Here is a 27,987-nt window from a genome sequence, read left to right as displayed (position 1 = left end):
TTTACAATGCATGAACCAGTACTGATACATTAATAACTGAAGTCTATACTTTAAGTATTCAGATATCCTTAGTTGTTTTTTTTAAGTTTTAATTTTTTTAATTTTATGGTGGTAAGAACATCTAGCTTGAGACCTACTGTCTTCACAAAGTTTTAAGTGTACAGTACAGTATCATTATCTACAGGCACAATGTCCTTCAGCGGATCCTTAGAACTTACTCATCTCCTGTAACTGAAACTTTGTACCCAGTAATTAGCAGCTCTCCAGTTGGCCCACCTCCCAGCCCCTGGCAACCACCATTCTACTCTCTTAGATACCTCATATGAGCTATTTATTTTAGATACCTCATATGAGAGGAATCATGCAGTATTTGTCCTTCGGTGACTGGCTTATAACACTTAGCATAATGTTCTCAAAGTTCATCCATGTCGTCATATGTCGCAGGATTTCCTCCTTTTTAAAGGCTGGATAATATCGGTACATACAAACAATGGAATATTACTCAGATTTCCTTAGTTTTTACCCAATGTCCTTTTTCTATTCCAGGATCTCATCCAGGACACCACATTACATTTCTCTGTCATGTCTCCTTAGGCTCCTCTTTGGCTGTTCAGACAGTTCAGGTTTTTTAAAAAAGACACAACAGGGCTTCCCTGGTGGCGCAGTGGTGGAGAGGCCGCCTGCCGATGCAGGGGACACGGGTTCGTGCCCCAGTCTGGGAAGATCCCACATGCCACGGAGCAGCTGGGCCCGTGAGCCATGGCCGCTGAGCCTGCGCGTCTGGAGCCTGTGCTCCGCAACGAGAGAGGCCACAACAGTGAGAAGCCCGCGTACCGCAAAGAGAGAGAACATAACTTTCTTTTAACAAAAATAGAACCCTACATACATTCTATTTTGGAATCTCATTTTTTTCACTAAACAATATATCCTGGGTGTCTTTCTATGCTGTTAAATTTACTCCTAAAGTATATTTTAGTAGGTAATTTTCTCTCCTTTGGAACACAGAGCATGATGTGAGATTATTTTTGATTCGAATTCTATCAATCACGTTATCATTTGAGTTTAAAGTTAGAAAAAACACACCTATACATCTATTCTTGTGTATGCATGGGCTATCCCTGGAAGCGTATGGTTTTTTTAAAAAATAAATTTATTTATTTATTCATTTTTTATTTATTTATTTTTGGCTGCGTTGGGTCTTCGTTGCTGCGTGCAGGCTTTCTCTAGTCACGGTGAGCGGGGGCTACTCTTCATTGCGGTGCATGGGCTTTCATTGCGGTGGCTTCTCTTGTTGCGGAGCATGGGCTCTAGGCGTGCGGGATTTAGTAGTTGTGGCACGTGGGCTCTGTAGTTGTGGCTCACGGGCTCTAGAGTGCAGGCTCGGCAGTTGTGGTGCACGGGCTTAGTTGCTCTGCGGCATGTGGGATCTTCCCAGACCAGGGCTCAAACCTGTGTTCCCTGAAGTGGCAGGCGGATGCTTAACCACTGCACCACCAGGGAAAGCCCTGGAAGCATATGTTTAACAGAAGCAGACACTGTCCCTGAGGAGGGACAAGAGGGAGACTTCCTTTTCGCTCTGTCTCCTTCTATACTTTTTGAATTTTAAATATGTATATTTTTAAAATTAAAAAAAATGTTAAAATATGCCCTATGGCCCCCCCTTCCCTTTGGGGAGGAAACGCTCTCTCGGTCGCCCTATGTGGTACCGGTAGGTTCTCTGTGCCCAGGCTGCTGGGTCAGAATCGAGAAGCCAAACTGGGCTCAGAGGGCAGCACTGGGCCTGGCCAGGGGGTGAGGGGAGGCGGTGGTCACAGCCTAGGGCCCGAGCTGAAACCGTGGCCACAGGTGAAGGAAGAACAGACAGGCTGGGAGACTGGAGAGCTGGGTTCTGGCCCTGCACCTCCACTTCCCTGTGACTCAGGCAACTTCCCCCTCCCTCTGGAGGTGATGGCCTGCGTTCCTCGGAGGCCTCTGAAGCCCCTGAATGTCTCAGACTCTCTGAGAACAGAGACTGATCTGTGGCAGGAGGCCCAGGACATGGGCTGGAGACAGAAGCTCATCACAGAACAGGGAAGTGGCAGGAACAGGGAGGCCGAATAAGGAGGCTAGTGGGGGTGAGGAAAGAACATCGGGGAGGGGTCAGAGGTTGAGCCTTGAGCAGCCTGGAGCACAGGGGTCAGTGCGGAGACAGAAAGGACCCCGAAAAGGTCCAAAGGACCCCGAAAAGGTCCTCACGTTTGGACCCGAAAAGGTCCAAAAGTGAGGGAGGACGATGGCAGCAGAGAGAGTGATGAGGGAGCCTTCTTGGGCCAAGAAGGCTTTTCCTTGGGCTGGGGGGCCAGGAAAAGAGACACGTTGAAGGCGTGCTGGGCCCAGGGCTGAGAGGTGGCCAGCTCAACACTGTGGCCGGGGGGAGCAGACGGCACGTGAAGTCTGCTGGGCCCACTGCAGGGCCCAGGGCCAAGGCCAAGCTGCAGGCCTAGGGAAGTGACTGAACCGCACACGGGTTCAGTCACAGTGGGCTGCTTCCGTGATAAACTCCACACAAGAAACTACCCCCTTTGGAGCACTTGTACCCTGAGAAGGTTTTGTGCTATAAACACTTGATATCCTGTGATGTCGTGAGGAACCCTGAGATGGTCCAGTGGGGTAAGGCTTCCTCAAGCTTGCAAGCCTCCAGGAAGGAAACAGCCCTTTAGTGCCTCTTGCCTCTGGGTTTTGGAACATGCTGTTCCCTCCTCTGGACAACCTTCCCCACACACCTGGCTAACTCCCATCCATCCTTTAAGTTTCAGCCTAGATGCCTCCTCCTCCAGGAAGCCTTCCCTTATACTCCCAGGTGGCATGTGGGGCTCACAAAGTTCCCGGAGCCTCTTCCCTCATAGCACCCCTTACCACATGCTATAATCACCCCCGAGAGCCTGTGAGCTCGGAAGGCAGGGACCTTGTCTTCTCTGTGTGTTACATGCAGAATGCTTGGGTACAGAAGGTGTCCTGTCAATATCTGTCAGATGGACATTGAAGAGCTGGGGTAACAGAAGGAGCTGAGTCAAACCCAAGGGAGCCAGGCATCTGGCACCAGGGATCCAAAAGGCAACCTTTGTAAATTACATACAAGGACCTGTAGGTACTTTGGCTTAGATAAAATGGTTTAGATCCTCTTGTTAGGCTCATGACAGAAGGTATCAAAGTCCTCTAAAGTGCACAGCAACAACTGGTTTATATTTGGAATTATTCTCCTACTTATTGAACTTACAGATTTAAAAATTATTCTTCAACTTACTGAAGTTACAAATTCAAAGCTCTTCATTAAGCATTTGAGTTCAACTTACAAATATTATTCTATATATTTCTTAACCTAGTAAATGTTGACAGTCATTCTCCAGGAACCTTCGATTAATGGGGGTACGTGTCTATACTTGCTTTATGACACTCCCTTAAACACTGTATAATTTCAATTTCCTTTATAAGAACTTTACTTGATTTGACTAACCAGTATATCTTCCACAAACTTTAAGTAACTCTTAGAATTTTAATAAATTAAATTTATAAATATGGTGAGGCTTAAATCTTCCAATATTGCATATAAACTCAGGAAGATTTTCATATAAAATCACAGGTCTAAATCCATGACTCAATTACCCACTTTAAATTAGTACTGAAGGGGACTTCCCTGGTGGCGCAGTGGTTAAGAATCTGACTGCCAATGCAGGGGACACGGGTTCGAGCCCTGGTCCGGGAAGATCCCACATGCCGCGGAGCAACTAAGCCCGTGAGCCACAACTACTGAGCCTGTGCTCTAGAGCCCACGAGCCACAACTACTGAGCCCTTGTGCCACAACTACTGAAGCCACACGCCTAGAGCCTGTGCTCCGCAACAAAGAGAAGCCACCAAAGAAGAGTAGTCCCGGCTCGCCGCAACTAGAGAAAGCCCCTGCACAGCAACGAAGACCCAACAGAGCCAAAAATAAATAAATTTTTTAAAATAAATAAATAAATAAATTAGTACTGAAAAGTCGTATCTGTTACTCGCAAAGGCCAACTTCTCTTAAACATTACAAATATCTAAAATTCCAAACGTGCAATTTCTTCAACATGAAAAATTATTGGTAGAGCAACCCACAGAATGGGAGAAAATATTTTCAAATCACATTATCTCATAGGGGATTAATATCCAGAATGTATAGAGAACTCCTAAAACTCAACAACAACAAAAAACAAACAACTCGATTCAAAAATGAACAAAGGACTTGAGTAGACATTTCTCCAAAGAAGAAAAACAAATGGCCAACAAGTACATGAAAATGTGCTCAACATAATTAATCATTAGAGAAATGTAAATCAAACCCACAATGAGATACTACCACTTCACACCCATTAGGATGGCTATTACAAAAACAAAAACAGAAAATAACAAGTATTGGCAAGAATATGGAGAAACTGGGAATCTTGTACACTTCAAAAAATATTTACTCATTTTATTATTTTTCATCCCCAAATACATATAAATGAAAACCTACTCTTTAAATGCAGGGAGGCCCTTGCCTATAATGTAGTATTTATTACATTTACATTACAAAACATTCTCATATGAAAATCAGTATGCAGCATGCACACAGCTTTATATATACTCATACACAATATATGTAAGCAGTTAGGACTTTTCTACTTACATATTCCTCTGGTGGTAAATTAGGAAACTGGGCAATTCCCACACTTTTCAGCCTTGGGAAGGTAAATACAACCTCTCTGAACATTTTTTAAGAAGATGAATTTAAAATGGTGCAACTGCTAGGAAAAACAGTATTATAGTTCCCCCCCCCCCAAATCAGCATAGAATTACTATTTGACTCAGCAATTTCACTTCTGGGTATATACCCAAAGAACAGAAAGCAGGAACATAAACAGATATTTGTACACTCATAATCATAGCAATATTTTTCACAATAGCTAAAAGGTAGAAGCAACCCAAGTGTCTACTGACGGATGAATGGATAAGCAAAATGTGCCATATCTATACCATGGGGTATTATTCAGCCTTAGAAAGGAAATTCTGACACATGTTACAACATGGATGAACCTTGAGGACATTATGCTAAGCGCAATAAGCCAGTCAAAAGGACAAATACTGTACGATTTCATTCATATGAGATACTTAGATTCAGAATCATATTTAAATTCATAGAGACAGAAAGAAGAATGGTGGTTTCCAGAGGCCAGGGAGAGGGAGGGAATGAGGAGTTATTGCTTAATGAGTACAGAGTTTCAGTTTATTATTTATTTATTTATTTACTTTTGGCTGCGTTGGGCCTTCCTTGCTGCACGCAGGCTTTCTCTAGTTGCGGCAAGCGAGGGCTACTCTGCGTTGCAGTGCGCAGGCTTCTCACTGCAGAGGCTTCTCTTGCTGCGGAGCACAGGCTCTAGGCACGCGGCTTCAGTAGTTGTGGCCCGTGGGCTCAGTAGTTGTGGCTCACGGGCTCTAGAGCGCAGGCTCAGTAGTTGTGGCACCCGGGCTTAGTTGCTCCGCGGCATGTGGGATCTTCCCGGACCAGGGCTCGAACCCGTGTCCCCTACACTGGCAGGCGGATTCTTAACCACTGTGCCACCAGGGAAGTCACCAGAGTTTCAGTTTTGCAAAATAAAAATAGTTCTGAAGATACATGGCTGTGCTGGCTGGATAACAATATAAAAGTACTTACGCCACTGTGGCGTTACACATAACAATGTACACTTAATGGTTTAAATGGTCAGCTCTATGTTATGTGTATTTTACTATAATTAAAAACAGATAAATTTGTAAAAATTAACAGCATGAGTTTGATTTTCTTAAGCATTTCTATATTTGATTCTAAATCTTTCTGGAGCTAAAAAAATGCTTTTCCACTTAGAAAACTATTATCTCATCCCAAATGATCTTAGGTTACTTTCCCAAGAACATTTTGAGAGATAACTTCCCTTCCAGATGAATTTGGGTGACAACCTGTGATACTGTTGGGACAGGAGGTCTAGAGCTGCAGAGACAGGACAGTTTTTATTCGGACCTTGACTGACAGGCTGAGCACCCTTGAACAGTCACAGCATCATGGACTCTAGAGCTTCAAGGAGGGGCTGATTGACCGAAGCCACCTCCAGATCTAAATCTTATCTCCATCCTCTCAGAGATTGTTCTGTCACTGAAGTGGATTGTACATTTCTTTGGTTTTTAATTTATTTATATGTTTTCCTGTTTAGCTCTAAAGACCATTGGATTTGTTGGGATTCTGCATTATTTTTGCATCCTCATGGCATTATACCTTCCAAATACATCTCAGTGACCAATAATTGAATTCTGGGTCTCCTGGCTTTATCTAAGTCATGTCCAGTATCTAAGGAAGGTTGTTTTTTTTTTTTCTGCCGCACTGGGAGGCATGCGGGATCTTAGTTCCCTGACTATGGATCGAACCCATGCCCCTGAGGTGGAAGCGCAGAGTCTTAACCACTGGACCACCAGGGAAGTCCCTAAGTCACGTCCAGTACCTAAGAAGGCCATTCCTGTGATATACATCCCCCTCCAGCTGATGTTCTGGAAACATACCTTCAATCTTAGTCTTGAAGTGAGGGTATCTGTTGAGACTCTCCACCTGCTTCCTCCAGTCAAATTCATTGCGCCAGTAGGAGATGATTTTCTTCAGATAGTTGGAGTTGAAACCGTAGTGGAAGCGGCTGTCCTCCAAAGGTGGGGTTAAACGGACCTTGTCAATCCTCTGGTGTAAATCCTGGAGCAAAATGCAGGACCCCAAGTAGAGAAGGTGAATGAGGCAGAGCACAAGAGAAAGTTTGTTTCCAGAAGACAGTTCCAAACCCTGCAGCCACAAGACCCAAATATTATATATTTTATAACATTATTATATTACATAAAATGTATAATATATTTTATATTATTATATCCTATATATGTAATATATTATACAGTAATTAATATATTAATATAGTTAATATATGATATATAATATGTATTATATATTATATTAATATATATTATATATAATACGTATAGCAGAGGCAAAGCAAAGTTTCACCAGACAAGGTGAGGAGACTCCTGGTCTGCACACTTACGCTCTGGGTTGTTAGTTTATCCCAGAAGAAACCTCCTGGCTTCCCACAGCGGTGGCTGTTCCCCAAACATATGTTCTTCACTTTCGACTTCAGGTTTACTTCTCATCTTTCAGTTTTTAAATGTATGAACAATACGGATCTTTAATTTATCGAGGCTTATATAGAGCAGGGGTTGGCAAACTTTTTTGTAAAGGGCCAGATCATAAATATCTTAGGCTTTTTGAGCTGCAGCTACTCCACTCTGTCCTTGTAGCCGTGGATGGTACATGGACAAATGGGCATGGCTGTGTTCCAGAAAAACTTTATTTATGGACACTGAAATTTGATGTCACGTAATTTCCACATGTCGCAAAGTATTATTCTTCTTTTGATTTTTTTCCAACCATTTAAAGATGTAAAAACTATTCTTAGCATGGGAGCTGTACAAAAGCAGGTGGCAGACTACATACAAAACAGATAATCAACAAGGACCTACTGTACAGCACAGGGAACTCTACTCAATATTCTGCAATAACCTATATGGGAAAAAAAAATCTGAAAAAAAGTGGATATATGTCTATGTATAACTGAATCACTTTGCTGTACACCTGAAACTAACACATCCTTGTAAATCAACTATACTCCGATATAAAATAAAAATTAAATTAAAAAAAAAAAACAGGTGGCAGGATGGATTTGCTGACTCTGATACGCAGCACTGAACGATACAGTATATCCTAACTCAGGATAAAAATGACAGACCCGGAGAGAAGGTACAAGTCTCACGGGCAGGCGTGCATCAAGCTGAAAGAGCAGCCCCAGCTGGGGAAGTGCAAGTTGGTCCACGGAGCCTCTCAAATGTTACCCTTCCAAGAGTGTCCTCCCAAGCACTGCAGTAACCTCCACACAGATTTTAGGGATGTCAGATGCTGAGCCTAGGAACCCACGAAAGGAGGTATCGACAGGGCTCAGCCTCTGTCCTCAATAGCGACACCTCGTCAAGTGCTACCAAGGGAGCCTCAGTCTGGCTTCTCTTGGGTACAGCTGTCTCTGTCTCCGCTCTTTAATCCCATCCTCCTCAGCGCTCCCGTGACTTTTTATCGGCACTTCTTACCGCATTTATCTCTATTAATCATTAACATTTCTCTGTCCACATTTCTCAACTGCTGGACTAGGAGCTCTTTGAGGGAAGGCTCTCCCTCTTCTTCCAAGCACCCGGCACAGGGCCTGCACCCACTAGGTGCTCTCACACCCACAAAATGCAAAAAGGATGAGTAGGGACATCCCAGGCCCCACCCACCCTCCTGGCCCTGCTCAAGCCTCGCTCTCAGATCAGCCCTCCCCACGATCATGTTCATCCATCCTGATTCCAGCCCCGTGCAGAGGACGGGCATAGGTTTTGGAGTTAGACAGATCTGAGTTTAAACCCTCTGCTTGGGGCTTCCCCGGTGGCGCAGTGGTTGCGAGTCCACCTGCCGATGCAGGGGACGCGGGTTCGTGCCCGTGCCCCGGGCCGGGAAGATCCCACGTGCCGCGGAGCGGCTGGGCCCGTGAGCCATGGCTGCTGAGCCTGCGCGTCGGGAGCCTGTGCTCCGCAACCGGAGAGGCCACGGCAGTGAGAGGCCCGCGTACCGCAAAAAAAACCAAAAACCCTCTGCTTATTATCTCAGTCACCTCGGGTCAGTTGCTTTGCCTCTCTGAGCTTCACTTTCTGCATGACCGCAGGGACTACATGTGACTACAAGGGGCCTGACACACAGTAGGTGCCTGGCCACAGCTGGCCCTGTGCCAGGTTCTCTGTGCAGCAGCATTTATGTCACCACGGCCTTGCTTTTCACTCACGATCTCCACCCAGGCCCTGAGCCTACAAGCTCACTCCCAGGGCTTCAGGTGGGGCACCAAAGAGACAAAAACAGCTGCTTTCCGTGACCCTTGGGTCCGCCTGGCACCCCCTCGCCGGCCTGGGCACTGCTGGGCCTTGGGAAGGGGAAGGCGGAAACAGGGGAGGGAAGGAGCAGAAAGGACGGGTGGGCAGAGTGGGAGAGGCCGGGGGGGGGGGGAGGAGTAGGTGAAACACACACCCCACACCCCACCCCGGAGAGGACCACTTCCAAAGCCCCTCCCCATCCCAGCCCCAGCCTGAGGCCCTCCCCTCTGCTCCCTCTCCTGGAAAGAGGTGCCTTACATTGATCTCCTCATCTGACGTTTCCACCTTGAACGGGCGGATGCTCTCGTCCTCCCCAGCTGTGGGCCTCACCCCGGGCCCCCACCATCCATCTTCAAGTGGCAAAGTTTCCTCCTTGTCCTTGGAGGCGAACCAGTAGATGACAAAGCCAAGCACTGAGGCGAGGAGTATTTCCAGCCACATGACTCCTGCAGGGGGGATAGAATCCACCTTGACCTCTGGCCGGAAATGCCAGATCCCCGACTTCTTTCCCACCCAACCCTCGCCTTTAGGTACTTTTGACCTAAAAAAAATAATATAAGCATAATATGGAAAAATTGGAAAACAACAGAAATAGACGCAAAAATCACCCATAGGGCTTCCCTGGTGGCGCAGTGGTTGAGAATCCGCCTGCCGATGCAGGGGACACGGGTTCGTGCCCCGGTCCGGGAAGATCCCACGTGCTGCGGAGCGGCTGGGCCCCTGAGCCATGGCCGCTGAGCCTGCGCGTCCGGAGCCTGTGCTCCGCAACGGGAGAGGCCACAACAGTGAGAGGCCCGCGTACCGCAAAAAAAAAAAAAACAACATCACCCATAATCCTACTGAGCTATGAAATTCATGAATCAAATTTGGAAAAGATGAAGCTGCGTTGGCTTCCGCACAGCCCTGGGTGGTGGGCCTGCATTTCTGAGGCCTCATGGTTCTCTGAGGGGCCTCTGGCTCCAGACGCTTCGGAGAAGCTTATCTCCACCCTCGTGACACCCTCCCCCACGGGCAGGGATTTCTCTGAGTGGTGGGCTCAGGAGAGGAGATGGAGCCATGCTTGCCCCTTGCTATCTCTCTCTGAGGGGGGCCTGTCCTCAGGGTACACATAAGGGGTAAGAGGGGAGGTCTGAAGAGCTGGGAGGTTAAGTTCATTAGGGGTGGGGGAGTGTTCAGTGGCCCAAACATGGCCACATATCTCAGTTGGTTGTCAACAGCTTTATTGAGATATAATTCATATACCATGTAATTCACTTGTTTAAGGTGTACAACCTGGTGGTTTTTAGTATATTCACAGATACGTGCAACCGTGACCACAATTTTAGAACATTTTCATCACCACAAAGAGGAACCCTGTACCCTTTACCTATCACACCGTTTTGTCCCTCACACCACCCCAGGCCCCAAGCAACCACTAATCTCCCTTCTGTCTCTATAGACCTGCCTATTACATTTCATATCAACTGAGCTCTTTTAACCCTCATTTGTCTGATTCCCCTGCTTTTTTCTCAGAAGGGGGAGAAAGAAGAACTTAGCTCCTGAAAACCAGTACCAGGCTGACACTGGCCCAGCGTTATTATCTAGCTCCTCATCTTGCACATTCCCAGGGGAAGTAAGCCCCCCGAAGGTTCACATTCAGAGAAATGTGCGTGAATACGGGCACCGTCCTCGGGCCTGAGCCAGCAGAGGGTCTGCTGGATATCCGCAGGGCAGTCAGGACCCAACCGGAGGAGAAAGCATGGATGTCAGGTGAGGCCTCAGCAGATCCGCTTCCCAGGCCCATCCGGACTCTCCCTTGGAAAGCTGGGGCAGGAGGAGGACGCTGCCAGCAAACCCACCCTAGGGTGCCCTCTGTCTGCCACAGGACTCCGCTGGGGGCTTACTGAGGCTCTGAGGTTTGCCCCTGCCAAGAAAAGAAAACATGCACAGGCTTCTCCCGCCTCCCACAGAGAGACGCTCTGTCCCTGCCAGGAAATCCTACCCTTTGAGAAGATGGAGAAAAGCCAGCCTCTAGTCTCTGTGGTACTCGAAGGCAGGACTAGGCTTAGGGATTGTGGGGCACTGGGGAGCATGTGGGAAAAGGCAGAAGGCAGAGAGCAGAGCTGCCCCCAGCAGCAGGAGCAGATGGACACAGTCCCCCCAGTGGGAGGGTCACAACACAATAGTCTGGCGCTGGGAAGGCAAGGACTGTGTCTATCTTGGTCCCCGCCCTGACCCCAGTGCCCAGCATAATGCCTGCCCAGAAAGGCACTTGGCCAATATCTGTGAAATCAGCATACGCGGTAGAAACAAATAAGATAAATTTTGCATGATGTTGTCAAGCACAGAGAGGCCAGGAGAACGGTGGTCACTTCCTGCTGGGATATAAATGCCCAACTTTCCCTTTTCTGCATAGAATTATCCCAGTGCTTTCACTTGTCCACATGAGCTCTGAGTTCTCACCCTTTGATCAGCTCCTTGGGAAGCAGCCAGGGAAGCAGAGCTGTGGAGTTCTGCACCCAGACACCTGCTATGGGCCTGCAGGAGAGGTGGGGCAGCTGCAGGCGCCACCCTCACTCCTCACTGCCTTTTTTTTTTTTTAATTTGAGTTTTAGTTATTTATTTTGGGCTGCATTGGATCTTCCTTGCTGCGCGCGGGCTTTATCTAGTTGCAGCGAATGGGGGCTACACTTTGTTGCGGTGCGTGGGCTTCTTGTTGAGGTGGCTTCTCTTGCTGCGGAGCACGGGCTCTAGGCATGCGGGCTTCAGTAGTTGTGGCATGTGGGCTCAGTAGTTGTGGACACGGGCTTAGTTGCTCCGCGGCATGTGGGATCTTCCCGGACCAGGGATCGAACCCATGTTCCCTGCATTGGCAGGTGGATTCTTAACCACTGCGCCACCAGGGAAGCCCACAATTCACTTTTAGATTGATACTGAAAGTTCAAGTGAAAACACTTTTCTTGTAATTTGAATATGTAAAGTATCAAGAAGTCATTTGTTCTTTTAAAGTAAATAAGAGATTTGTATTAGTGCTGGAAAAGTAAGTATAAACGTGCTTTTGGATCAAAGGGCGGTTTAGTAGACGCTACCTATGACCATGAGCTGGGGTCTTTGCAGGCACAAGGAACAAGACACAGTCCTGTACCTGCTGAAGTTCATGCTCTAGTAGGACAGACAAACAGATGAACAAATAACACCTTTCTAATGATAGATACAATATATCTGCACAGATGGAAGAGAAGTGTGCAAAGTTAGAGTGGTAAGTCTGCCACAAAGATTTCACAGAGGAGGGGGGTCACTGAGTAGGGTTTTTAAGGATGAACAGGAGTTTACCAGGCAGAAAATAATGGTGGAATGGGGATAAATCTAGGGAGAAAAGAGAGCATGTGCAAAGGCATGGAAGTAAGAAAGTGCATGGTGTAAGCAAAGAACCACAAGAATCTACATCCATGTTCAGCGTAGAGTTGACAATTACAAACTTTGGAGTGCAGTCATTTAATTTCTTTCTATATTAGCTGAAAAGAGTCCCTACCTTATCTCTTTTATGAATTGTTACTTCATCATGTTGAAGCTGACCCAGGAGTTTAACTTAGAAATTGTGTTTGTGGGCTTCCCTGGTGGTGCAGTGGTTGAGAATCCGCCTGCTAATGCAGGGGACACGGGTTTGAGCCCTGGTCCGGGAGGATCTCACATGCTGCAGAGCAATTAGGCCCGTGAGCCACAACTACTGAGCCTATGCGTTTGGAGCCTGTGCTCCTCAACAAGAGAGGCCGCAACAGAGAGGCCCACGTACCGCGATGAAGAGTGGGCCCCCCCCCTTGCCACAACTAGAGATAGCCCTTGAAACAAAGCCCAGAAACGAAGACCCAACACAGCAAAAATAAATAAATTAATTAATAAACTCCTACCCCCAACATCTTCTTTAAAAAACAAAAAAAAAGAAATTGTGTTTGCAATTCAGATGACCCTTCTGTAAATTAGATGCCAAGGGGAGTGAGGAAAGGAAATATACTTGGGAGGTGAGTATTTCATGGTTGCAGGAGAAAAAGGTGGCCAGGGCAAGAGATTACTCAAAACCAACATTCCACCCCAGCTGCCCTTAGTGACTGGGCTGCTCCAGCAAATATGCCCTCAGATCGATAGTGTGGCAGACTGCCAGCTATGTTTTCCTCTTCATTCTCAGCACTGGAATTTTTATTTTAGTTGGAGAGGCGCAGCTAAACACTACATTTCTTGGCCCTCTTTGCAACTCAGTATGACAGGATGATTAGGTGCTGACAAAGAGCTGGAAGTGTATTTGAGGTAGAGCCATCTGTGATCCAGACAGTACCTTTGTGTGAATTAGGAAAAGGCATCCATTCCTCAAAATACCATCAGAAGATGAACCTAATATACTGCTTTGCCATATGCTAGAAAGCACTTGTAAATAAAATATAAATCCATGATGTTGATGATATGAATGGCATCCTCGTCCAGGGAACAACCTACACAAGAGTACATGGGTCCTGCATGTGTATGGAGGACTATGTAGAGAGCCCTGACTCAGCTGGGAAGCACACCCTTTTGCCCTTCCCCTTTCCTTTCATGCCTCCTGGGACACAGACATGATGGCTGGACTCCGGTAGCCATTTTGGACCATGAAGTGATCTTGAGGATGGAAATCAGAGATGATGGAAGGATCTTGCATTCACCATGGAGCCACCAGCCCAGGCCTGGACTGCTTACTCCCAAACTTCCTTTATATGACAGGAAAATAAACTTCTATCTTGTTTAATCCATTGTTATTTTGAGTTTTCTATTATATAAAGCCTAACATAATCCCAACTAATTGAGAAAGTCAGGGGGGAAAGAAAATATATCAAGTTCCCCCAGGGCACACACTCTTAAGAACAAATGCCCAGTCTTCAAAATTTTCAACGCTCTATTACTGTTCCATCTCTGGAACATTTATATGATATCTAAACATTTTCCTGCTGCCCCAATCACATAAAGGTATGTTCTCAAAAGACAGCAAAGAGGAAACAAACTTTCACTGAATATGCTTTTGCATGAAAATTTTTTTTTTACCAAATGCATGTAACCATCTACCCCAAAACAAAATAATTATACATTTAAAAAATATGGACAACCACGAGAGTGAGTCTTCCCTGTGATCCAGCTCCAACAGTGAGTCAGACACGTCGCAGCACCAGAACCGCGCAAGCGCACTCAGCAGCTGAGGTGTGACTTCCCAGTGGCCAAGAAACCCTGGAGACAAAGGTGAATCTGGGAACTCCGAAACCCATAGGCATCTGAGGGCCGGGGGCCTGGCGAACATATGAAACAGGGTAAAGAAAGCTGGCTGGGCTGTGGGAGAAACACTGGCTGCTGAAGAACTGGTGTCCAAACGGGGCTGTCCCGTCTGTGCACATGGCTCCCACTCTGCCACCTCTGGACAGATGACACACTTGAGCATCTCTAACCCAGACCTCCTCTGAGCTCCAGACCCGGGCACCCACCTGCCAACTCGACAGTTCCTCAATGTCTCAAAACCTCCTCCAGTGCATCTGAAGTTGCACTTGTCTCCGTAAACTTTGTCTTCTTCTGGGGTTCCCTCTCACTGTAGCTGGCGGTAGCCACCTTCCATCTGCCAAGCCAAAAACCCAGGCGATGTCCTTGAAACCCCCCTCCTCCATTTCATCCCCATCCAATCTCTCGGCAAGTTCCGGCAGCTCTATCTCCCAATTTATATCCCCAATCCTTCTCCACCACCACCACCCAGCCCACGTGCCCGTCTCTCCCTGGATTACAGCCGGTCCATTCACCCCTGCTCTGCCCCCTCCAGTACACTCTGTAGCCAGAGCCACCTTTTGGCAATGCAAATCTGACCCTGTCGCGTCCCCTGCTAAAACTCTTAAATAGCTTCCTGCTAGTTTGGGGACAAAGAAACGCTGGTTAAAGTGACCTTCAAGGCCTGTGTGGTCGGACCTGCCCACACCCCTCCCAGGCTTCAGCCCTGACCCCCATGTCCTTTCAGGTGGGTGTGCGCTCGCCTGCTGCAGGGCTTCGCGGAATGCTGGTTCCCTCTGTCTGCAATGCTCTTCCCGTCCCTTCTCAGCTCCTTAACTTGTGTTCATCCTCCCGATTTCAGATTGTGTCCCTCCTCCAAGCCTATTTCAGCACCACGCACCTCTCCTTCCTAGCCCTCATCACTGTCACGTTTGTCCATGAGGTTATGTGACTGGTAGGGGTATCCCCCACTGGAAGGAAGCTCTTTGAGGGTAGAGACTAGGGCTGCTTTGGTTCCCCTGTGTCCCCAGTATCTGGCACTTATTGGATGCTCAGTAAATATTTGTTGAATGGCCTTTTCCCCCGGCTGGCAGCTTGGAGACTGCACGATGCTTGGAGTTACTGTAAAAGACATGAACCAGCGGGACTTCGTCAGAGCTCTGGCAGCCTTCCTCAAAAAGTCCGGGAAGCTGCAAGTCCCTGAATGGGTAGACACTGTCAAGCCGGTCAAGCATAAAAAGCTCACTCCCTACGGTAAGAACTGGTTCTACACACGAGTTGCTTCCACAGCACGGCACCTGTACCTCCGGGGCAGCGTGGGGGGGGGGGGCGCTCCATGACCAAGATCTATGGTGGGTGTCAGGGAAATGGTGTCATGCCCAGCCACTTTGGCAGAGGCTCCAAGAGCATGGCCCGTCGGGTTCTCCAAGCCCTGGAGGAGCTGAAAAAGGTGGGAAAGGACCAAGATGGGGGCTACAAACTGACACCTCAGGGACAGAGAGATCTGGACAGAATCGCTGGATAGGTGGCAGCTGCCAACAAGAAGCATTAGAACAAAATAAAGTGCTGTTGACAACTTGTGATAAAAAAAAAAACGTGTTGAATGAATGAATTTAAAAGTTCTTTGAATGACAGCATTGAAAATTATCAGACCTTTTGAACAGAAAGATGGCTGAATTCTCCTTGAGGAATTATAGACAACCTACTTCTGAGCCTAGTTTGCAGAGATGGGCCGGTATCCCAGGCACACTGTAAATGTCAGGGTTTGGGATCTAGAAAGATGAGGATCAGCCTCAGGATCCTGCTGAATACGATCGGGGGAGGGGTGGGTCGGCCAGCCTGCCCTCGGAGAGTCTCCTCTCTCGGACCCAGGCAGGTGGTGAGAACCTCACAATCTGAAAATGTTCCCCAAATCATTGAGAGCTACTAGCTAACTCCAACTCTGACCATGTACCTGGCCTTGGGCTGGATGCTCAAATGTCCTTTAAGAGAAGAGGCCAAGAGGGAGGACACGGACCTCAGTCCGAGGAGAAGGCCCAGCTGTGGCCTGCACGGGGGATTCCTCCCTCCACCCTGTTGTCTGACGTCTTCCTGACAGGGATTCAGGCTCAGAAGCGTGATAACCTCATGTTCCTTCTGGGGAAGTAGTCGGCCAGAGGTCCACAACCGCGGGGCAGAGGGGTACACTGTGGGCCCCCAGACTCCAGGCCAAAGAAAGGTGGGGCTGGGGGTCTGTGTGCTTCCTCGGCCTCAGCCCCTCGCCGCCCTACCCAGCCTTACTGCTCCTCCCTGGGGAGAGGCATATCCAGCAGAAAGGGGAAAACAGATGGCTTCCCTTCCGCTCCAGGTGGGCATGCCAAGGAAGGCCACCCAGACCAGGAACGTCCCTCCAGCAACGTGCACCGAAGGCCGGCCAAAGCCTGGGGCTCCCACGGGCTCCCCAGCAGCGATGCCCGAAACTCCCAGGCAAGCTCACTGTAGCGGAGGCTGCTCTGGCCCAGGACAGGTGGGGGAAAACCCTGGGTGAAGGGCCTCCCTAACTCTGCACAGCCCAGCACGTGACCAGCCTCTCCACCCACAGGCCTTTCCCAGAACCCCAGTGGCCAGCGGTGCTGGGGTGGGCCAGGCCCATGGGCAAGGTCAGCTGGGCTGGACAGATTAGAATGCTCCGTACTTGGGACAAGGGCCATGTTTATCTCCCTGAAAGATCTGGAGCCAAGCCCTGGGAGAGCAGCCTGGCAGGAAAAGAAACGCGTCGTTTGTAGGCAAAAACAAAGGGAAGTAAAAACAGTGTGGGGGGCAGCCTTCTTATGGGGAACCCTGTTCTGGGGCCTGAGTGAAGGCACATCACTGTGTTCCCTGGAGGGTCTCCCCCCGCCTCTGCCCCCATCTCCATGCCCCCAATTATATATATATATATATATATATATACCTGCACACACACACATACACACACCTGTATAGACAGACAGAATACAATTACTGACTGCTGATCTGATCTGATGAAAATCTTCATGGACTCAGGAGCCAGCTTGGCTGGTGGTCAGGCACTCAGGGCCTGCTTTGAATCCTGGCCCTATCCCTTACCAGCCGTAGCCTAGGTAAACTTAGGCCAGTGTCTTCATTTCTCCAAGCCTCAGTCTCCACACCTGCAAAATGGGTGGAATAAAGTACATCCCTAACTGAATGAACTCAGGGAAAGTGGCCGCATGGGGAACAGCTGTCACAGGCATTTGGTTTTTGTTTTTAAATCCTGAGGACACTAAAGGTTGGGGAGAGACGCCTACCCTGAAGCTGAGGGAACCCTTCCCTGAGGAAGTGTTACCTGAACCAAGAAGGGAAGTTAGGAGCGATCCTTGAAAGAGGGAAGGGCAGAGGGTTCCAGGGCGGATAGGATGCCTGAAAGCCAGTGTGGCTGGAAGGCAGAAAGTGAGGGAAGCATGGCCTAGGAGTAGGAGGGGGCTCTGGGCTCTGGGGCCTGAGTGAAGGCAGCCTCAGCACCTGCCTGGAGGGTCTGGATGGGTGAAGGGGGGGAAATCATATGGGTGGGCTGCCCGGCCCAGAGCACCTTCAGAGAGGGGATGCTGACCTCCACAGATTTTAAATGCCCCTGAGCTGGGGGAGCAGGGGCCACCACAAACTCCTTTACACAAGCTGCCACGCAGACTTTTAGTTAAACAACACACAAGCAGAGAGCAGACTCTCTCCACCCTGCAGGGCTCACACACACGTGCTCTGGGAGTTTCACTTCAATCCTTTCCATATGGCATTCTGTCAAGTTGCCCACTGGTTCTAAATAACCAGAGAAAAAACCCAAGTGGAACACAGTTCACTGCCTATGAGGAAAAAACATTACCTTCCTGGAATTTCAATACGTGGCATTCTCTATTGGAGGAGGGAAAGACTCCTATTTCAGGAGATAACAGGCGTGCACCGTACAATACACCTATTTGATTTCCTTTCCACCATTAACCATACTCTCTCTCCTCCCTCCCCTCCCCAAGTCTGCTTTTCCCCAGCGGTGTGCTCCCGGTCTGGAAGCTTCCTCAATAGCGTGTAACAGGATAGCACTGCCAGCTGGGCCACAGCGCAGCCACCTGAGCTGGCTGTATTGTCTGAAACGCACCAGAAGGGTCCCTGTGCTTCACGTACTGCAGCCCTAAGGACTAGAGTCTGAGTTCAGAGGAATATTCTGGGTTGCTGGTGTCTTGGTGGGATCAATTTGCTTGTGGAAATGTCTAGGTTGCAAAAAGAAATAAAAAGTCAAAAAAGGATAAAAATACTTCTGAAGTTTAACCAAAGGTCCAGGGGGCAACTGTGAAATTAAGGTGTTCCATCTTGACAGTACCACTGTGACCTGGAGACCCACCTGGGGGAAGGGGGCACAGAACCGGCCGAGGGCAGGGGGCCGCCTTCCCCCACCTGGTGGCCAGCCGGCCGGCTCCTGCCTCCTCACAGCAACAACTTGGTTCACAGGCAGAAAACCTGGCAAGCAGGAAAATACATCCATTTTCTCCCAAAGAGTAGGTAAGAGCGTCAGATTTCCCTGAGCCCTTGGCACTCAGGGGTTAATCATGGAGCTTGGTGCTGGGATCAGTGTTTCCCTTACTTCCCAAAAGGTCCAAGTCTCTCCAGTTCTAACGAGAAGGGTAGTACAATCGGAAAGTCGCACCCAGAATCTCAAAGGTCGCTCATGCCACCTGGAAAGCCAAGTCGCAGGCTGAGCCACCGGGGGACACCCTGAGGTGGTGTCCTCGGGGAAGGGTGTCAGCCCACGCCCAGCCACACGGGCCTCTGACTCAGAGGCACCTGGCCTCCGGCTCCTGGTCACTGGCTTCCTGCGGCCCTCACGGCTCACGGTGCAGGCCACAGCCTGGCCAGAGCCAGCCCGACAGACCCACGGCGGGGACGCCCAGAACCCTTCCAGAACGTGAGGACGCATCTGGGCAGCACCGCCTCCTCTGAGAAAGCCCAAAGGAGCCCTGGACTGGGACACGGTGGTGGGAAGACTCCATAAACACACCATCTCCTGTGCTACGATTACCCTAAGAGGTAAGGCGTAGTTGTTTTCTGTTTTAAAGAGATTTAAAAATGAAGCTCCGAGAGGCTAAACAGTTTGCCCAAGTTAACCCAGCTTGCAAGTGCCAAGAAGATATTTTAATTCAGTCTGTTTATCAATCTTCCCAAACGCTAAAGGTAGTAAAAATTCCTGCTCCTGACTCGGGACAAGACCCATGGTTCCCATTTGTGGGTTAGCTATCGATTCCTCCAGAAAGTCCTTCCTACTGCAAGCACTTTCAGTTGAGCCTAACAGGTGTGGCTTTGCAGTAGTTGGACCGTGCACTCTAATGGTTCCTCGTGAGAACGGTGCCCGCTGCCTGACAGCAAAGCCAAGACAGACAGTGGAGTCCAGTGGACAGGAAGACTCCACTCCAGGTCCTTGAGCCTGTCTAAAGGAATGTTCACAGGCTAGACTTTAGACAGTGAAAACAGCTGCTCTCTGGTGACAAAGGATGAACGATGACCTCCCGCAGGAAGTAAACACAGAGTCATTCCTCAGTATCCGTGGGGGATTGGTCCCAGCACCCTCCGGATACCAAAATCGGTGGATGCTCAGGTCCCTTATATAAAATGGCAGAGTACAGTCTGCCCTCCGTATGGCTGGGCTCCACATCCATGGCCTCAAAGCCTAGGGGTACGGAGGGCCAACTGTAACCTTGATGGCAGAAGAGGCTGTTTCAGTTTGAACCTGGTTTGCACAATGGCGTGTTCAGTTAGGCAACCGAGGGCAGGATGGTACCGTTCTCTCCTTGACAAGAGAGCGTCCAGCACTCCTTCCTCAGGGAAGGGGGTGGGGGCTGGATCCTTGGCAAAGCTTTGGTTCCCCCTTGGGGGAATTGCTGGGGTGCCATCTCCCTGCTGCAACCTCCCCACCTGACCATACGGCCCCTGGAGCCTCTGCTCCTAAACCACTGGGCTCAGGCCAAGAACCACCCACCAGCAGCCCACAGGCGACCCATGGGGCCAGCTGGCCTGGGTAGTGATGCTTCTGCCTCAACCCTGGGCCCTCGACCTCTGCCTGGGGTCTTGCCCCCTACACCCTGGCGAGGCCCTTCGCTCTATTTGACACTACCTGCAGCGAACCCGGCGTAGGCTGCAGGACCACCTAGGCCCCATCAAAACTGACAGCGCCCCACTAATCTCTTTCCTTTTCTGAAGATCCCTTTGGATTCTTAAACACAGAATCATCACATATGAGATCTGTAAGAAGGCCTGCAGATTATATAGCCCAACCTCATTTCATGGATGAGGTCCCCAGCGGGGAACTTAACTGGCAGAGCTGGACACCAGCCAGATATTCTTCCTATGCCAATTCTCTTTCACTGTATCACCTCTCAAAGGAATGAATCACTATGATGGAATGTAGGGTCCTATCAGAGATGGGTTTTGACCATGGGATCCTAAAGACCCCTCAAGTCACCACAGGCCTGCTCTGTCTGTATCCACTCCAGCCTGAGTGGGTATGCTCTGGGCTCCTTCTTCGGCAGTAGTGAGCAGCTCACACTGAGCCCTGCCTTATTTTGTAAGCCCAGCTGGGTTCCATGTCTTTGAGTATCTCAGCTCAAGGATGGAGAACTGGAACCTGGAACCGAAATCTGGGCAGCCCCTGCCCATGTCTGGGCTAGGCCAGGATGCTGGAAGGAAAGTCAAGGTGCAAGTCAGCAATGACTAAGCCTGGGCATGCTGGGTTATGTTGATGGGAGGGTCACCGTGTATTGATAACATGGGGGCCCCCTGTGCCCTCCAGCTGGTGCTGGATTTAGACCTCAGACATGAACGAGGACACCACAGGAGGGGGCTGGGGGAGGCACTCCACTTCCTCCAGTGATCCGATGCCCTTTCCTAAAGGTACCTCTACCCAAAGAGGCTCCATTCAGTCTCTTACCACGGACATCCCATAAGTCTGTACCAGCCCATGCACTTAAGGGATAGCCGGGAGGCAGGTGGGATCACACAGGAGCGTGTGGGTTGGAGCAGGTGGTGTTGAAGTTCACCCTGGTGGCCTTGCTGAGCAGTTATTTCCCATGGAAGACTTTCCTTTCCTGGAACTGGAGATGGGGGGAGCCTCTTGTTCTCAGGCTGAGCCAGTTAAGTTTATCCAGTAGCTCACTCACACCAAAGGACCCTGGTGGCAGCTTGGCCCACACTCGGTGAACACAGATATAAAGTTCATCCATGCCAGCCACATGCCTGCCATGGGGCCTTTGCACTTGCTTGACCTGTGCACCATCACTCCAGATAGCCGTCTGCCACCCCCTTACTCCTCGGTATTATTCAAATATCCCCTCTCAGGGGGGCCTTCTTTTACCCGTCCCCCACTTCTCTTTTCAGTACTGTATTTTGCTCCCACATCGCTTTCTAACATAGTTTATATTTTACAAATCTATTGTGCGTATCGACCATCTTTCCCCCAGCAGAACGGTAGACCCCGAGAAGGCATGCTCCCTGAAAGCCCCCGTGCCGGGGCAGAGCCTGCACACAGTGGTCAGTCCGTTCGCACTGCCCATGCCTAGGTGTGGACATGTGGCAAGGAAAAACTGCTTTTTGCTAAATCAGACCTGCTGGGGCTAGTGAAAGTCTCCTACAACGTCCCCAAGCCCCCACTCCCTGAAGGAAGCAACCATCATACCAGAAGACAATGCTACCTCCCGGAGCGGTGCCGCTTCTTGCCAAAGTTTATTTTTAATGCTGAATTCAGAGGAGTCTGCAGAGCGGCACTGAGACAGGCAAAAATCCGAACGCTCTCAGCAATTTCCCGCAACAGCTCATAAATCCGGGTGCTGAGGTGCCGAATGCAGAGGTCCCCTCCCCACTCCACGGCGGAGCCGGCACGGAGCTGCAGCGCGGGGAGGGGGGCAGGGCAGAGAGAAGGCTGTCTGCGCATCCGGGCGCCAGGGGCCCACCCAGGCTTTGTGGAGCCTTAAGTTTATATAGTGGAGGAGAGTGAAGGGGGTGGGGGACGAAGCTTCAAAAAAAGTCAAAACTAGGATCACAACATTGCTAGAGTCTCTGACCGCGCCTCCACCCCGAAGGCGTCAGAAGGGCCGGGCAAGTGAGGGGCCGGAGGCTTAAGTTCCCCAGCTTCCTGCGGGGAGGGAGGCTAAAGGAGTCTCGGGTCTCTGCTGCGCGTACACTGATCACATCCCTGGGCTCCTGCTACATAGTGAACTCTTAACCCCGGGTCCAGGTTTCCTCTCCTGTGCGCTGAGCTGAGCAGCTTGGCCTTCTCTCCCGAGAGAAGAGCAAAGGGAGGGAGAGAAAAACTGTGGCGGCGCACAGAGATGGCGAGAGAACACGTCTCACCTAAGAGACTTGAGTTCGGTTTTAGGACTCCGGTGACAAACAAGTGCAGTTGCACTGCGTGAGCCAGACGCACCCTGGAAGCAGTACTCTCCAGGAAAGCCAGGCAACGAGGCCCCGCTGCTCTCCCCAGCTGGCCCGATCCCGCTCGCAGGGCTCACGCGGGCCTCTCCCGGAGCCCGGTGCGCTTGCGGGCCAGAGGGGGCGGGGGCCGAGCGGCGCGCTCGGAGCCTAGGTCTGGACGGAGCTGCGGGCTGCGGGGAAGCGGGCGGGAGCGGAGGCCTGTCTGGAAGTCTCCCGGGAGCCCTGGCCGGACGGCGCCGGCCGACAGCGTCCCCCAGCCCGCGGTATCGTGATCCGCCCCTGCACCCTGGGAGCGCGGTCACGGCCGCCCGGGCCCCGGAAACTGCGCACGACGCCCCCGGGCGCTTACGGTCGTCTGCTCCTGGCTCCAGGGCTCGGCGGCAGCAGGTCCGCGGTCCCTCCGGCTCTGGCTCCCCCGGTTCCCCGGCTCCCTATCCGCGCGTCCCCGGCCAATCCCGCGTTGACCCCGCCCCAGCTCCGCCTCCCAGAGGGGCGGGCCGGGGCCGGGCCCGGGCCCAGGGCGGCGGGGCGACCCGGGATCAGTCGCGCTCCGCCCCTGTTACCTGAGCGACCCGGGCGAATCTCTGCACCTGCCTAAGCTCCGCCTCTGCTTTGGGAAACGGCTCTTAAAGTGCTGCCCGCGGACCCGAGGACAGAAATGAAGCCGAAGTGTTTAGTAACTCAGGCAGTAACTTTGTCCACTGAATCAAAAAACAAACCCCAAGGTTGCACGTTGTATGACTTGTTTCATATTTCTAGCCGCTCATTGCTATTGTATTTTACACGTGTATTGGTCCAAGGCAGATTGGGAAATTTAAAAACAAATTTGTCTTTCAACACACAGAGTCTGAGAAGCATTAGTCTGGGTGAAAGTACGACCCATTCAAAGAGGTCTTCATCGCACTCGTAGAGAACGGACGTGAGGGCACGGATGGGGCGAAGGGTAAGCTGGGACGAAGTGAGAGAGTAGCACTGACATATATACACTACCAAATGTAAAATAGATAGCTAGTGGGAAGGAGCCGCATAGCACAGGGAGATCAGCTTGGTGCTTTGTGACCACCTAGAGGGGTGGGATAGGGAGGGTGGGAGGGAGACGCAAGAGGGAGGGGATATGGGGATACATGTATACATATAGCTGGTTCACTTTGTTGTGCAGCAGAAACTAACACACCATTGTAAAGCCATTATACTCCAATAAAGATGTAAAAACAAACCCAAAACCAAACAAACAAAACCCAAAGAGGTCTTCATGGTGAGGATGAGGTCTACCACGGGTAGTTCAACCCCTGGACAGTAGCACTTAATCCGCTTCCGTTAAGCAGAAGCGGGGCGCTCAGGCCAGTGGATGCTTGGCTCTTGACTTCTGCAACAAGCGTTAATCCCCAGACCTTCATCCTTAGAAAACCTACCCTGTCACCTGTCATCGCTCCTCGTCACCGCCTCACAACTCCTCCGACACTGCTTTTTATGTGCTCACAGATGCAGTTTCAACACCCGGCATCCTCAAGATCACAGCCAGAAGACCAGAACCAGGGCTTGTTACAGGGATATTAAACTTCTGACTGTCACCCTGCATACAACTTCAGGATAAAGTTCACCACCTTGGCCTCCAACCTTACTGCTCACCCTAGCCCAAGAACTCTCCATTTCAATGAAGAGAGGCTGTTCCTGGCTAACAAACACACTGAATTCAATCACATCTCCAAACTTTGCTCGTGCAGCATGCCTGGAAAGGATGCTCTCCTACATCCAAACATGAAATCCTACTGTTCTTTAATTCCACACCCTCCTACAAAAGCCTTCTCTCATCCCTGCAGTCTCTGGCATCTCTGTGCTCCTTGAAATTATGCAGCCTGTGAAATCCCTCCATCCCTCCCCCACATCTTTCAGACAGAAGCTGCTCTGCCTCTGGCCGTTTTACCAAGGGACTCAAATTTGTTACTCTTCAAACGGCAGTGATGATGGAAACATTCTAAAATTAGATATTGGTGATGGTGTATCACCATAACTCTGTTAATATACTAAAAACTACTGAATTGTACACTTTATTTTTTATATAAATTTTAAAATTTATTTTTGGCTGCGTTGGGTCTTCGTTGCTGCGCGCGGGCTTTCTCTAGTTGCGGAGAGCGGGGGCTGCTCTTCCTTGCGCGGCGCGGGTTTCTCATTGAGGTGGCTTCTCTTGTTGCGGATCACGGGCTCTAGGTGGGTGGACTTCAGTAGTTGTGGCTCGCGGGCTCATGGGCTTAGTTGCTCCGTGGCATGGGGGATCTTCCCGGGCTCGAACCCGTGTCCCCTTCTATGGCAGGCAGATTGTTAACCACAGTGCCACCGGGGAAGCCCTGAACTGTTCACTTTAAAAGGATGAATTTTATGGTATGTGAATTATATCTCAAGAAAACTGTTACTTTTGTATAAAAAAACTGCACTGAGGTTGTAACCTCACTCCTCACTCCTGTATCCTAATATCCTCCTCCTTGGTTAGATATTCATACAGTATTAGAATATGAAATCCAGGACAGTGCAAGATATTTCAAAGTACAGTCTATATATACACAGTCAGTAAATAAATAAGGCACTGAGTCCAACTCAGCAGGGCAAAATTTAGACAATCAGATTTCAGCTTTTAGTCAAAAGCTGTTGAAAGGTTTATGGAGTGAAAGAATGGTATAAAGTGATCTCTAGAATAAATTATGTATTTTTAAAAAGTCAGAACAAAGGCTGTTCTTCTGTACAAACTTCTGGAGAGTTTCCAGGTACATCAGGGAGAATGAAGAATAATGTGTTGGGGGAAACAATCTTGGCTAAAAATTGTAGATCAATTCCTGATTCACTAGAAGGAAACAACATCTTTCATGCCAAAAATGCATAATATGAATCTAATCATGAGGAAACATCAGGAAAAAAAAACCCAGATTAAGTAACATTCTACAAAATAACTGGCCTGTACTTTTCAAAGATGTCAATCTCAGAAAAGTCAATGTCATGAAAGGAAAGGAAAGGCAAATAAAAACGTTCATGATGAAAGGAGACTAAAGAGTCATAAAAACAAATCGCAATGCTCTATCCTAGACTGGATCCTGGACCAGAAACCATTTCTATGAAGAATATTATTGGGACTACTGGGGACATTTGAAGAAAGTCTATAAATTAAATAATAGTATTCTATTAATGTTAAATATCTTGATTTTTGAGAATGAATTCTTTCTAAGTGAATATCCTTGATCTCAGAAAATACACACTGAATTATTTAAGGAGTCATGGCTGAAATGTCCTTCCATTTCATACACTATATACTCTCTCTCTCTCCATATATATATATATATATATATATATATATATATATATATGGAGAGAGAGAGAGAGAGAGAGAGAGAGAATTACGAAGCAAATGCAACAAAATGTTAACAATTAGTAGTAACTCTGGTAAACCATATATGGGGATTCCTTATACTATTCTTGCAACAACTTTGCTGTAAGTTTGAAATTAAAAGTTTTTAAAAATGTGGGTTAAATAAACATGTACATTTATCTCAGTTCCCTACTGAAAACGCCGTGAAAATAACTACAGAGGGGTAGAAAAGCTATAAATTCCACCAGGGGAAAGTGATTGGGAGAAAAGATAACAGCAGAGGAGAAATGTCAACAGATTTTTGTAAGATGAAAAGTCAGATGATTGACTTAGCAGAACAGATAAAGTTGAAAACCTTTCTACAACCAGAAGCAAGCAGATTCTTGCCCTAGTCTTGCAGAGATCATTCAGCTATAGCCCATGGGCCACATCGGACCCACAACTTGTTTTTGTAAATAAAGTTTTACTGGAGTACAGTCATACTCATTTGTTTGCATATTCTCTATGGCTGATTTCATACAATATCAGAGTTGAAAGCCTAAAATATTTATTATCTGACCCTTATACAGAAAACATTTGCCAATCCCTGCCTTAGAGCCCTGCAAAATCTTAGGAGCTAGAGGTATGGGGAGTCTCTGAAGGCAGGGGTGTGGTGGTGTGGGAAATGGTCATCTGCCATGAGTGTCCCTGCATGTTCCTGCTGGGTGTGCCAAGAACGCAAGGCAAAGACTCAATAATGGAGCATTGCTGTTTAATGGGTATAGAAGTTCAGTTCTGCAAGATGAAAAGAGTTCTGGAAATGGGTAGTGGTGATGGTTGCACGACAATATAAATGAATGTACTTAATGCTACTTAACTGTACACTTAAAAATGGTTAAGATGATAAATTTTATATTATGTGTATTTTACCACACACACAAACACACACATACACACACAGACACACACATTGGGGGGGGGGAACCCTAGGAGGATTAATTTAAAGTTTGTATAAGGAGAATTTATATCTCCTGTCCCTTGTTCATAGTCTAAGCCAGTGACCAGTCCTCCCTCACCGTGGCTGACCAGGGGTTTATTTTCTGGAAACTGAACTGAAAGGCTTCCACCCCAGGGGCACTAGGCCCAAGTAGAACAGGGATGAGGCACCCGGCTGAAAACAGTAGAACCAAGTGAAAGTTTTCCCATTAACCTCTGAGGCCCTTCTCAGCCCCTTCCCACTCAAGTTCACAGAACCCTTCTCAGCCCCTTCCCACTCAAGTCCACAGAACACTGTCTCCAAGTAATAATCCCGAGGCAGGAAGCAGAGGATCTGCCTCTGAACTAAATGAGCCATCCCGGAGAAAAGAGCCACAGATAGTGACATCTGGGGGCCTCGTAACAAAACAGCTGGCTCCCCATCGACCACCCTCCATTGAGGTCAGTCAGGCTACTGCCCCCCACGCACACATAACTTCCAAATGTTGTTTTAGTGCCTCACTCCTAAATATTAAAAGATCACCAGACACTGGCAAAAGTCTCCCACATAAAAGGCAGAGTCCAAGCTAGAGAGAGAAAGTGCTCACAGGTAACAGAAGAAACTATAATATCCTCAAAGAGATAAAAAATGAATTGAAGCAGGAACAAGACACGATTTAAAAAAAGCATTCAGAGAATTAGAATGCACTTTTTGAAATTAAAAATTTAAGAGAAAGGTCAGAAGATAGAGTTGAGGAATTCTCCCAGAAAAATAGAACACAGATCAAAGAGATAGACATTGGAAGAAAAAACAAAAAAGGAAAAGAAAAATCAGATCGATCCAGGAAGTCACCAGACTAATAAGAGCTCCATAAGAGAGGAAAGAGAATATAGACAGAAGGAAATTATTAAAGAAATAATGCAAGAATATTTCCCAAACCAAAGCACAGGAGTCTCCAGATTAAAATGACAAAATAAAAAGCCA

The 27,987-nt window shown here is 48.7% G+C and overlaps 1 protein-coding gene and 1 pseudogene across 10 annotated transcripts in view; one reads left to right on the top strand and one right to left on the bottom strand.

Moving 5' to 3' along the window:
• EPHX1 (epoxide hydrolase 1) overlaps positions 1–27,987 on the bottom strand; it is a 51,054-nt gene that overhangs the window by 11,180 nt on the left and 11,887 nt on the right. For 2 of the 10 annotated variants that reach the window (XM_067028509.1, XM_067028557.1), the window contains 2 exons: positions 9,260–9,447; positions 6,575–6,755 (listed from right to left, as the gene is read on the bottom strand). In XM_067028509.1, the coding sequence (XP_066884610.1) occupies positions 6,575–6,755; positions 9,260–9,447 (369 nt within the window). Of the gene's footprint in view, positions 1–6,574; positions 6,756–9,259; positions 9,448–14,478; positions 14,607–17,204; positions 17,398–22,612; positions 23,180–27,987 lie in introns of those variants that run through there. The other 8 variants (XM_067028526.1, XM_067028527.1, XM_067028533.1 and 5 more) reach the window with 8 other exon arrangements.
• LOC131758075 (small ribosomal subunit protein eS19 pseudogene) lies at positions 15,334–15,800 on the top strand (annotated as a pseudogene).

Source organism: Kogia breviceps, chromosome 1 (genome assembly GCF_026419965.1).
Source record: "Kogia breviceps isolate mKogBre1 chromosome 1, mKogBre1 haplotype 1, whole genome shotgun sequence".
Classification (NCBI taxonomy): domain Eukaryota; kingdom Metazoa; phylum Chordata; class Mammalia; order Artiodactyla; family Physeteridae; genus Kogia; species Kogia breviceps.
Note: the sequence above shows the minus strand (reverse complement) of the source record. Positions and strands in the feature narration are given on the sequence as shown.